We start from the raw sequence: 13,278 nt of genomic DNA, 5'->3' as shown, positions 1-13,278 counted from the left end.
CAGTTAGAGATGTGTCACAAAACCCCACAAGACAAGGGTAACAGAAAATGAGAGGTGTGGGAAATTGGCTTCTGATAAATGGTGCTGTGAGGTTTTTGAAGGACAACTTGGTTTCATGTGAATCTTGTGTCAAGGCTCCTGAGCCAGGGTGAATTCAGTTTATAAACAGTCTGGAGTAGTTTCTAAGCACTAAGTCAGCAGTTTTCAAACTGTCTACCAAAACAAGAAAATATGACAAAACGTATTTGGATTTTGGTTTTACTTCCATTGCAGTTAACGGAAAAATTAGACGTGATGTGTATTGTGTGCTGTAACTTTAGCAAACGGTAGCATGAAGCCAACAAAATTACGACGCCATTTAGAAACAAAGCATGGAGATCTGGTAGGAAAGAAGAGAGATTTTTTCGAACGAGAGCTACAATAAATTAACAAACAAAAAAGCACAATGAAAAATCACCCCTGCCAGTGCGTACCATATTGCCAAGAATAAGAAGCCTTACACAATCAAGGAACTGATTCTCCCTGCAGCAATTGACATTTGCAGGACAATGCTTGGTGATAATGAAGCTGAGAAGTTAAAACTGATCCAACTGTCAAAGAACAGGGCGAGCTGCCGAATCTCAGACATGATTACGATTACGATTGAGTTTATTTGCAATCCAGTTGGATGAAGCAACAGATATAACAAAAGAAGCTCATTTAATTTCTTATGTTCAGAACATTCACAACACATCAATATTGTAAGATTTGCTGATCTGCAAGCCAATAAAAATGTGTGCAACTGGGTCTGAACTGCTCAACATTTTAAACGACTTCATAATGTCACATGAATTGAAGTGGGAATCCTGTGTCGGAATATGCACAGATGGAGCCCCTTCTATGTCTGGAGGTAGGGCAGGCTTGAAAGCCAACGTGTTAGAAGTTGCTCCACATGAATCGTGGTCTCATCGTATGATTCACCGCAAAGCCATTGCAACTCGAAACATCGATCAGGAGCTCAGTAATGTTCTGAGTACAGCTATTAAAATTGTGAACTTTATCAAGACGCAGCCCACAAAGTCACATCTCTTCACAAAGCTTCGTGCAGAAATGGGAGCAGAGCACGATTCGTTGTTGTTTCACACAGAGGCCAGGTGGTTACCAAAGGTTAAAGTGTTGCAGCGCGTTTTTGAACTGAGAAACGAAGTTAGACTTTTTCTCCTGGATTTTAATTTCAGCAATGCAGACGCTTCATTCGTGTTGCTAACTGACGCTATCTGTGAAACAGAATCTGAACTCTCAAGTGTTGTGGAGCCAATTAAGAATCACTTGACTTCTCTCAGAGCCAATTTGGATAAATATTTTCCTGAAGGAAATGACTGGGTTATCCAACCTCTTGCAGGTGAGGTAGTGACTTTATCCCATCTCTCAAATGACATTCAAGAGGAGCTGATTGAACTTCAGAGTGACAGGACACTGGACATTCAATTTAAGACACAGTCTTTGGGGGAGTTTTGGTTACAAGTTGAATATTTAGCTTCGTCAAAGTGCGCCATCAAAGCTTTTTTACCGGTTTGCTTCTTTTAGGGTGTTGAACATTGAGCCATAACATACATACCCACTAGACAAATTCAAAACACAATCTGGAAACAATCCAGTTTTATGGGTTGAAAAAAATGCATAAGAACAACTCTCTACCTGATTGTCTGATAGCCAGAGTGCTGCAAGATCCTTTAGCTTTGTAAAACTGAACGGCAAATTCTTTAACCTATTAAAGCAAACAAATGAGAGAGAGAGAAGGAAAGAGAGAGTGGAAGAACAACAGTTAAGTGAGTGTGAGTAATCTAAGACACTGTTTCATTAGGAGTATCAAAAGAGGCGTTAACTCTTGGTAGCTGACCTTTTTTTATATAAAAAAGATCAGTTGCTAAGAAACGATTTTCTGACAAGCTGTAGGCAGACTTGCATGTCGAAAGCTCATTCACCATTCGATCCCAACTGGGAGGGGAAGCACCCAGGGTGTTTTTTTTTTAATTTTCAAATGACATTAACTTTGATTGACGTCAGGAGGGGTTCTCCCAGAAAAAGCTCTGGTTCCCTCAAGGTTTCAGACAGCATCATATTCAGTCTTTCTCCGGCCATGGCATTAAAAGTAATAGCTAAGACATAATATATATATTATATATATATATTATTTTGATATATTTATTTTCTGTCGGGCCTAGCAGTTGGATCCGCTGGGCTGGAGTTTGTGTTTGTATGATGATAGGAAACCAACACATCCCATCTGCCTGTAAGTAAACAGTGCTGGATCGGCACTTTACTTCCAAAGTTACACACTTTAAAGTCTGGATTGAAGCTAAACTTCAACCCACTGGGCCAATTGGAAGTGACAGAAATCTAGAACTTGATGTTGTATTTCAAAGGCTGTGTTTACATGCGCTTCGAATTGACCTCCAGAGTCATGACTTTGTGCCGCAGCGAATACTTATCACGCACATCCCCTGACATGAGGAAAACACACAGCCCCTTGGGCGGCCTGTCTGTAAAGGCAGTCTCGATCACTGTTTTACATTTGAAAAGAGATTTAAAACGCCTCGCAAAGCCAGGGCCTGGAATGATACTTGGGCCCCCACGAGATTCCTGCTGTAGTCTTCCCTCATCACTCGCTAGCACCAAAGTCCTAGCAAAACTACACACACAGAAATCAAACTAAACAATATCAGACAAACACACGCCAAATGCACACACAATGGCTTTTTATCTACCAGCAATAATTTCAGTATCAATCAGCATTACTGAGGTGGGTTTCTCTTCCTATATCAGGTCAGCACAGCAACAGCAATTTCCTGAAACTGATAGCTGAAACATCACTTGAGATGACTTTTTCTAAATAAATTCCACCACCAGTGTAAAAGCCAGCAGCCTTGAAGTCCCCTCGAGTGTGTGATTAGTATGTTTTGAGACAGGTGGGGTGGGTAAAGTTTGATTGGTTTCAATACATTATTTGTTGCCTGTAATTGTTAAAAAGCACAGCTAAGACACATACTTTGTTAGTCACGTCTTCCATAGTAACATTTATTATTATTTTTGTTATTTATTTACTGGCAAGGCATCTTACAGTTTACATAAGAAATACAAAAGTGCAGTAATACAAACTTTTAATAGCTGTTCTTCTAATTATAATACCTAATACTAAAGCTACATTTTAAAGCAAAAGTAAATATTAGTGTAGGTATGGTTTAGGCAAGGGTACTTGGTCTTGAACGTCAGGACACACATCCTCATGTGTGTAAATGTGGTGGCAGAGGAATGCTTGCTGTAATTAAACAGGGTTAAGGTTTAACTACGTTATTTTTTGTTAATCACCGATAGCACTTCAAATACAAAAAAAAAAATCATATGATGTATATCTTCAAGGCAATCTGCTGGATCTGAAAACAAACAATGTTAATCTGCCTAAAACAACTTCAAATATCCTCATTATGAAGAGATTGTCTGACTTAGCTTAAAAAATACATTTGGCACTATTCATTAATTCCACTCTGGTGCTCTAACAGCAAAATAGCAAAGCACTGTATGTATATAAGATAGTTATAAAAGGTTTATAAAAAGATAAACACATGAAATAGAAATACAAAAAGAGAAGCGAAAGTATAGATTTGATATTCATTCCTTTGTTAAACCTAAAGCACTGCAATCGGTGATCTAGCACAGATTATTCTCCTGGTTGTTAAAGCCTTTAATTATTGGCCCAAATAACATACAGCAACGACTTCATTTGACGAGGCCTGTCTGCACTACAACATGCAATCAGTGACACAGAATCAGGGCTTTGCTGCCTTAATTGTTGTCTTTCTCCTCGACAAAATTACATATCACAACCTTCCACATTATTTATTTTAAATATATTGTTGTCTTTCTCAAACTAAATATGTCTGTATATCTATATGTACATATCAATATGCAGAGATAGATAATAATATAAATATAGCTATGAATGTACCGTATGCATGCATATAACATACCAATTTCAACTAACCTCTCCATTAACTCAGAGTTTAAGCAGACCTAATGTCAAGGCATTTTATTTAATTAAAATCTAACTATCTTTTTAACAAAAACAGCAAAAGGTTATGTTGGCGTAGATCATTTTACAAAAGGTAAGTCATTTATTAGACACTGGCATTAGGAACTGTTGTACTTAATACTCAGCCTAGGCACTTTTTTCTTGTTTGTTAATGAAGTCTCACCCTTTGAATCCTTGGACAATGAATTCAAATGAGAAATGGAAAAAACAAAAAATAGAATAAATTCTTCACAGCGAAATAACACCAACAATTATAACTCTAGCTTCCCAGCAGCGGGAACAATTATGTGCTGCTAAAAAATTTAAACACTTTAAATACTCTTAGGTGATGTCTCTGAATATGTGATCTATTCTAAGCTCTCAGAAACAGTGGCTGCAGGTTTCTCCAGTTCACATCACCTGATATCGTTTTGTGTCATGTTATGTTATCTTAGGAACCTGGCTAACAATGGATGCATTTTCTCACAATACTTCTCACAATTATTCTATTAGTGGAAACAGCGTGTGGTCATGGGTCCTCCAGTAAGATAGAAGAGCATCAAAGCCGAAGTGGAATACCTATTGTCACTCAGGTTCAATACTCTCAACTTCGTCATCTGTCCAATCTCTTCTGGCAGGAACTCGAGCTTATTGGAGCGAAGAGACATGACAGTGACGTTCTTACAGCTTCCGATCTGCAAGCGACAAGACGTGGAAAGAAAGGGTTAAGAGGGAAAACATGAAGCCATTTTTTAGTGTGCACAGTGCCTTCTGGAAAAGACATTATTTTTGTTTCTGAGTAATTACTGAATTAAATGATAGATTAATCTCACTGAAATATAATACATACATACTGTGACCATTAACAAATGAGAACATGTTAACTACAGAACTTATTCCTTGTGTGGCTCGATGCTTTAAGCAGGGTCCCACCCTCAGTATACACCTTGAGGGCAAGTGCGTCTGCATAACTGAACCAGGGGTGCAACTCAACCATATAAGAGGGTTTAAGATGTCAACGCTAGGTTCAGCATGCTGACAATTTTGTTCTGGTGGAGTAAGTCATGTTTCAAGCCCTAGAGAATGAAAATGATAAAACAAAAAATTGATGAAAGGTTACAGGCCTTTAATATGGAGTGTTGGTAAGTCCATTGTTGATGTATAAATGTAGACATTCCTACACTCATGAAAAGAGGAACAGCTGTAATTATGTTAGTCGGGCACAATGCCTACAGGAGTCAAAGCAGCTTCTCTTTGTAGACACACTTTGATCATGGAAAGTGTATCTACAGTGAGGTAGAGGGATGGAAAAGTGCCAGTCTATGTCTTTTGTATTGTAGTACGAGCCAGTGCTCTCTCAGGGCCAAGCTAACAGCAAGTGCTTTTGAGTTTGGGCCCAGTTTACCACTGTGGGATAACTGCCCAGCGAAATGATTTACTATGAAGCTGGCATGTTGGTCACAGTCGACCCACAATGGGGGAGAAGAAAAGAACCATGTTTTAGTGTCAGGGAGTTTGAGAGATTAGTAAATTAGCCACCAGGGAACGACTTCACCCATCTCTCCTCTCTAGCTCAAACTCAAACGCTGACACACTTATTTAAAAGGCATTGCGGCATGTTTTCCGGGGGATGAGCTCGAGTCGGACTCGCAGTTCTTACCTCTCTAGGCAGTTCTGATAGGAAGTTCTCATCGGCGGCAAACGTTCGAAGGTTGTGTAGGTAGCCAATAGTTGGAGGAAGGGACTCGAGCTCATTACAGCTACAATCAAACTCTTCTAAAAGCGATAAACTGGAAAAAGGAAAGCACTCATGTCAGGTTTGCTGATCTTTGCCTCACAGGGTAAACTAGAGCAATTGCAAAAACTACAAGGCAGCCTCTGGAGTCTTTATTTAAGCCCACACGTACAGAAATAATCATAAAGCAATGATAAATATGCCTTTTTCTTCTATTTATCATTGCTTTATTTCTTTATGTATGGACTTAAATGTGTTAGGCTTAAAGATACCTGAGATTATATAACTTTTTCATTATAATGTAGCTATAGGTATCGTGTTCAGTTTCCAGGCAATTTAGAATTTATTAGATTAATACAATTATATAATATAATACAATACACATTTGAGCAATAGCTACATGTATATATCTGATACAGGAAAGAGTTTAAAGAGAAATATTTTGTATGTATCTGTATTCCTACATGAGTATTGATATTGTGAATATACAATAATCTAAACTATACAATGGCTGATATTATTAACTGCTTACACAGAGGAACATAGGATAAAAAAGGGTACACTGAAGATGGAAGAAAGACTACCCACACTAAACACATGTTCAGTTCATTAGCATAGTACTTAGGCTCTGTTTGCGTTTTTCAATTACCTGTTTAAAAATAGCATGAGCAAATGTACTCTATTCTCTAGAACATTCTTCACAACAAAAGGCTATTTAGATCCTTCACGCCCCCCCTAAGGCCTCTTTATTCCTAGTAAAAGCATCAGCAAGCAAGCTAATTTCACACCTTAAAGCATATTAACAACTGTAACACACACAAAAAAGAGAAAGACAGAAGGTAATTGATATAAATCTGTCAGTAACTGATGTCCTGTCAAAACATTCACTTTTAGATTTATATTCCCTTCACCTCACCCTATCTGAACTGGGCTGTAAGATAACATTATTTTTCCTTGGCAAGTCATACTACACTGATCTTGTATAACCCTGAAACTAGCTTTACCTTGCTTAAGATTGAATTGTTTTGTTTGTTTTTGTTGTTTGCTTATTTTTAGTGACAGTGAAAATGTCTACTAACTTCCTCCAGAAATACTGTTATTAACTGTTATTAACTGCATATTGACTAAGTAGTTGCTCTGAGTAATGAAGAAAGGCTATTATGACTTGGTTTAAATTATAAAAGGAAACATTTGTGGTGGAGCTGGCTACTAAGAGCACTGAATTAATTTGATTACTTCATTGTTTAAAAAATAACCACTTCACTAATCTCTTGGAAATATAAACCTAATTTAATGTGAAATAATAGTTTTACAAAGTAACACATTAAAACCCCTTCCTTCAGCTCCTTATGGGATATTCTTTACATAAGAAACCAACCTACATTGGTCAACTATTACCTACAATAACTTTAAATCGAGTTGCAATACTATACATTATATGTGCCCAATATTTAGTGATCCAAATTCCTTGCTCAGGGATAATGGCTGAATATATACATGCAGGTTGAATTACCGAATTTACAGTTATCATTCCACTGTACTAAATGTAGGCATGTTTAACAAAATAAGCATCTATAAAGCAGGAATAAACAAACAAACAAAAACAAAAACAAATGTTTACGGATGCATTTAAAGTAGTCTCTGCAAAAAAAAAAAAAAGAGAATAACAGATTTATCTTACAGGCAGACACAGCTGGTCTCCCTTATGCTCATCAATCAAAAATGTACAGTAGATGCTAGAGACGGCCACTGACCGGTTAAACATGGTATGTGCAATGTGTGTAGAAAAGGGGATTTTCAGTCTACTTACCCTAATTTGCCGCGTCCACTAAGTGGCCCATTATAGATGCATGTATAATAAACACACAAAACCGACCAATGACAAACCCAGAAAGAGATGCACGGATATACAATATCAGGTATGAGGTAGAAAGTATAGCTGCCATGAGCAACGAGACATTGCTTGAAATGGTAAAAGCTTCTGTGACAGAGTAGGCCTAAACCAAACCTGGGGTTCTTTCAAATTCCTCTGGTAGCACTACCAACCAAACATCAAGGTGGAACAAAAGAATACATCTAAGCCATGAGTAGTTTCCAGCAGCGTATTCTACAAATCTATCCTGTGTAACTGTGACTCTATTACTGGACAATCTAAGTAAAGTTTAGGTGATGAATGGTGATTTGTAATGATTTAATGAATGTGGCGCATTGTTCTGAATCCAAACTGGTGAAGCCTGGTGGATTGACGCCTGTGTAACAATGATACACTTCCCCAAATTCCCTTATAGCTGGTCTTTGAAAAAACATCCCCCCGAAGGAACCCATGGCTGCCCAGTTCTTAGTTGAGGCTCAGTCAGGAACACAGTTGATGTTTCTTTATAGCATGGTGATAAATCGAGTATACTCAACAACAAAAAGGGAATTGTAAGAGTCTAAAAAGGGATTCTGGCAGGAAATAATTTAAACAAATGCAAAACTGTTTACAAGTCCTGCTATCAGTCTGAAAATGAAGCTAATAAAAGACAGCCACCATTTCTACACAACATGACATGGGTTGTTAATTTGATTGCTGAGATGTGAAGCAGCTACCGGAACCACAAGACCAGAGCTATGAAAAGCTGAATTTGTGTAAGCTACAGGAGAGCTCCAACGAGCCATTGTGGAGAGCAAATTACAAATACAGCTGGTATTTCTCAGAATGTGATTCCTGACACCAGTAGAGCATTTCTTGCATGTTGAACAACAGCAAGATAGTGGCATTCTTTATGTTGTCACTTTGGTTTGCAGAACTCATTTGGTTTAAAATAAATTTTAATCAAACCATGGTGTCAAGATTAGCAAATCATTTTCCAGCGGCATTTCATGTTTCAGTTAAGGAGGCTACATCCTACTATGTAAACAAAAACAACCAGTAGGGCTTAATAATGATAGGAGGTTACCCAAAAGAATGTGGGAAAAAAAACTGAAAATGCCCACGTTTGTTCTATATGCTAGTATCTCTCTCTGCCTTTGGGAAAATAATGTTCACATCACAAATTGAGAAATAAATAGTTGTTATGAGTATCAAAAATTAAGCAGCTATCTAGTAATATTCATTAAAAAAAATACAAAAATCCCAGTTTTGTTGTTGAGTATATATGCACATATTTTCTTATTTGGTGTACTCACCTTCCAATGGTGTTAGGCAGTGTGGTTAGCTGGTTGTCATCTACTTTTAGAGTTGTCAACTTTTTTAACATTCCTGTTAAAGACAAGACGTACATAAAACAGTGAGTGGAATCAACAGACTGCAGTAAGTTGTCAATTTGTGGGTGTAATTACTGAGTAATAACTAAGTAATAATGTTTGCTATTGTGTAATTATACATTTGTATGTAATAATCTCAAAATATAAGCTATATATTACTTGCATGGTAATAATGTGTTATAACACCATAAATACATTGTAAGTACACATGTGATAACTGAGTACTTACACCCCACTTTGTGTCTTTATGATACATTTTTCAGAATGGAGAGATCACTACTACAATGTGTCCTCCCTGATAAACAATTAAAACAAAGAAAAAGTACAAGGGCTTTTCAACCTTGTCATTGTAAAAAATAAAAGTCATATTATCTTTTAAATAGCATTGAAGCAGAAAGAAACTTGCATCGCATACTATGAAATGTAAACTGTTACTTTACTGTAAACGGCTATAGGAACATGAGTAGGTATAAATATTACATAAACAGTATATAAATATACATTTTTTTCCAAAAGCCTGTAATTTGGTCTATGATAGTCCATAGACAGAATTTGTTTTAATGATGAATGGTTACATCTTTCAAAGGCAAATTATAAATTAAACAATTCATTTTATACATATTTACATCATACAAATTGTTCCATGGGTTTTTGCAGAGGACTTTGCAGTATAATTAAATACAATTTAAGAGAAACAGGTTTAAAATCTGACAAAAAAGTTACAATCTAATAAAATACACAAATGCAAAATAATGTCTTTTTGTTTAAGTTTTTAAAGGTTATTTACCCATAGAGCATTTCCCTTTAGTTAGAAATAAGGAGGTATCACAAATAAATTAGACCGTGACAATCCAGTATTAAATGTGTTACAATTTATTATACATTCCCTTTTGTTCATTGCTGTTAGTTCTGTTAATGTCAGGAGATTTGTTTTTTCATGGAAGAACTTAATTACCATTTTTTGTCAATTTTTGTAGAAAGTCCAGCTACTTACTTATACATGTAAGTAATACAAAATAGCTTTGGAGCCAAACACAGTATTTATCACTAGATGCTGATTAAGATTGCTAGTATGAGTCACCACTTTAATACTGCCATGAGTGTTCACAGAGATTTAGCAAATTAAAGGCTTCAACACTCCTTAAGGGGTTTAGTTAGCAAATGGAAAACAAACAAACATACAAACAAAAAGTTAAACACATATGTAAAAAATGTTTTAGAGCTATAGTGTAGTTTTTTGTCAGCAATAAAAGGACGCTGTATTAATTGCCACTATTTTACTAGAAAAGACATATAAGTTTATTGAGAATTTATGTATAAGCCATTTTTACAGTATATAAGGCGAAGAAAAAGAAGTTGAAAAAAAGAGGTTTAAAATTATAATAACTGGGGGAGGGGAGGGGGAACACAAAACAAACAGAACCATTGAAGCTATTTCCCACAGGCATTTTAGGTTCAATAATCTATTTTTGGAATAACAGGATCAATTGAAATAGCATTAGTGGGGTAAGATTGTATTAGTACATAACAGTGGGTTTACAGGCATGTGGTGAATTCCTCAAAAAAACAGTATTAATGGTTTCTTTACTTTAATACAGATGACAGGGAAATATCTATAATGTTTGCCTCTCTTACTACATTTAAGAATGCCAGAGTTTAGATAAGGCCAAATTCAGCCCTAAATCTTTCACCATATGATGTCTTCATCTGTCATTTTTCAACACTCAACTCAAAATCATTTTTTTTCTACAGTACTGGGTTTACTGGGTTTTGGAATTGCAAATAGGGGCCATTTCATTTAACAATATTTAAGCATACTAATGTTTTAATGATAACTGAATCTGGTATCATATTACACTATCACATTCTGCTTGGATCTCAAAAAACACTCAATCCGGAAGCAGAAACAAACACAAAAACAGCTCCAAAGCTAACCTGAAAACAAGTCCCTTGTGAGTCCCTTCCCTCCACAGTCTCTGTAATTCAGATACTGACTATGAAATAATTTCTCCCAGAGTTTTGAACAGGCACGCCATGGCACTGACAGATACCTAAAAACTCCCAAGGGTTAAAGGAGTATTTAAAAATTATTCTGCCAGTCAGGAACCATGAAGACCTTTTGCCTCCAGTAGGGCATTCAGTATAGCATACATTCCCCTTGTTTTCTCTACTGTCTTGTCAATCCTCTGAACAAAGAGCCCTTGAAAGTTTAATAGAAAGGATTTGGACACATCCTTCCTAATTTCAAGTCAGCAAGATGGATAGAGTGTCTCGTCCTATTTCCGCAACGCTACAGAGAGGAACAAATTATTCTACCTCCCTGACAACACCTTGAGAGATTCCAGATTGAGGTCTCTCCTTAGAATGACCTTCTGAAGAGAATTCATCCTGCTTCTTTCAGATACTTCACTTCTGTTCACTTTCAGTTTCATCCGGAGATGATTAATGAGCATTTTTTTTGGAGGAGGAAAGAAGATTACTACAGTGAATGGTGATTGTGTTTTTAATCACTACTTTGGTATAGATGTATAATTAACAAAGACAAAATGAAAGGAAAAAAAATGCTGAAGGAAGGACAAAGATACAGGTTCAACTGCAAGTCATTTGAGTTACATTTTTCAAGCATTTGTACCATTTACATATTTTTAATGTCGTAATAGCTTCAAACTGCTCACAGAGAAATAAAGAACATTTATTTAATTAAGAAGGACAAACTGGATCCTAACTGTAATGAACATTGTTGCAATCGCACATAAATATCATCATTGGAATCAAGTCGCATAAAGGAGGGAGAAAGGGATGTCACAAAAACATGACAAAATAATTTGGAAACTGGGTGAACAGATAAGAGCCTTAAAGTGCCGCCAGATTTATGGATTCATTAAAGAATTAATCATCCATGGTAGCAGCTTTCTCAAATTATTAATTAGGAGCATAATTCAGAGAAAGGAGGCAAAACCCAAATGCCCTCTTTATTGATTAATTAATAGCTCTCAAATTGTCTGGGAAACAGTGTGTCAGTACTTCTGGTTTTAATCAGTTTTGAAGCATCTCGGAGCTTGTATGAGTCTTAATTATACCTAATGCATACAGATGTATATTTTCAGGTACATGGGGTCCTCGAAAATCATCTGGAATTCGTTCTTGAAGATTACCCATCCAAATGTCTTTCAAACACCATAAAGAACTCTTACAAGTCATTACAATTATAATTTTACATAAATAAACATGTAACCATTACTGTATGACCTCAATGAATGAACCTAACAATTTATTGTAGTTTCTAAACACCAACACTCTTTAGTTAGCCCATCTCCAAAGCATTAAATCACATTATGTAAAATCAAGACATAAAAAATTAAGTAATTTGTACTGTTAGTAAGATTAGAGAAATAATGATTCATACAATTGAGCATGAATTTGAGAGAGAGAGAGAGAGAGAGAGAGAGAGAGAGAGAGAGAGAGAGAGAAAGAGGAAAAAGTTCACAACCGCACAGGATCACAGGCTGAGAAAACACAATGTTGTGGGATGATGGGAGTGTGAGTCTAGCAACAGTTATGATATTAAGATTTAGTGTAAAATACTTATTTTGTACCTTCACAGTCTCCGTAGTTGGAGAAAGTAATAAGAATGGGAAGAGAGGAAACGTAGGAGGAGTTCAAAGATGGAGAATTAGTGAGGAGCAGCTCTCTCTTGAATTAAGCGTTTTTTATTGCATTATTTTTATACTGTAATCACATCAGTTTATAATATCTGCTGGGCCCCATCCTGGGACCATACTTAGACTATGGAGTGACTTTGTAGTAGACGACGATGTGAGGACAGGTGATTAACTAAATAACGACGACTCTGCGAAATGACTAACAATGAGAAAACGAATTGTGAGAACCCCCTGTACAGCGATCAGTGGGTAAAATGTTCTATACGTATCTACAATATTTATAGGTTGTCTCGGCAGGAACAACCAGAGAGACGCTATTTAGCTTTTTAAAGATCAATACGTGCAAATTATATATTTGTAAGCATTCTAAGCAAAATCTGCCAAATAAAATTGCTTTTACTGAACTGCATAGTTCCACACACATAACATGTAAAGAAGGTCAATGTAAGCATAATAGTTAAGTGATTTATACATTCTATTAGAATAGATATTGTGCATATGCACATATCCACAGATCTAAATGTAATTTACAGCTTTCTGATACATTTATCTTTATGATGTGAAATGTTTAGGGATCAGAGTCTGGT

At 36.3% G+C, this 13,278-nt stretch overlaps 1 protein-coding gene across 1 annotated transcript in view; it reads right to left on the bottom strand.

Moving 5' to 3' along the window:
- Positions 1–13,278, bottom strand: part of lrrc7 (leucine rich repeat containing 7) — a 150,782-nt gene that overhangs the window by 41,025 nt on the left and 96,479 nt on the right. The window contains exons 10-14 of the mRNA XM_066692203.1: positions 8,952–9,024; positions 7,594–7,611; positions 5,709–5,838; positions 4,628–4,743; positions 1,678–1,747 (exon numbers count right to left, since the gene is read on the bottom strand). Coding sequence (XP_066548300.1) covers positions 1,678–1,747; positions 4,628–4,743; positions 5,709–5,838; positions 7,594–7,611; positions 8,952–9,024 — 407 coding nt within the window. The remainder of the gene's footprint in view (positions 1–1,677; positions 1,748–4,627; positions 4,744–5,708; positions 5,839–7,593; positions 7,612–8,951; positions 9,025–13,278) is intronic.

The sequence above is a fragment of the Amia ocellicauda genome, chromosome 19 (assembly GCF_036373705.1).
Source record: "Amia ocellicauda isolate fAmiCal2 chromosome 19, fAmiCal2.hap1, whole genome shotgun sequence".
Classification (NCBI taxonomy): Eukaryota; Metazoa; Chordata; class Actinopteri; order Amiiformes; family Amiidae; genus Amia; species Amia ocellicauda.
The sequence above is the reverse complement of the archived record's forward strand: the minus strand, read 5'-3'. Positions and strand labels throughout refer to the sequence as shown.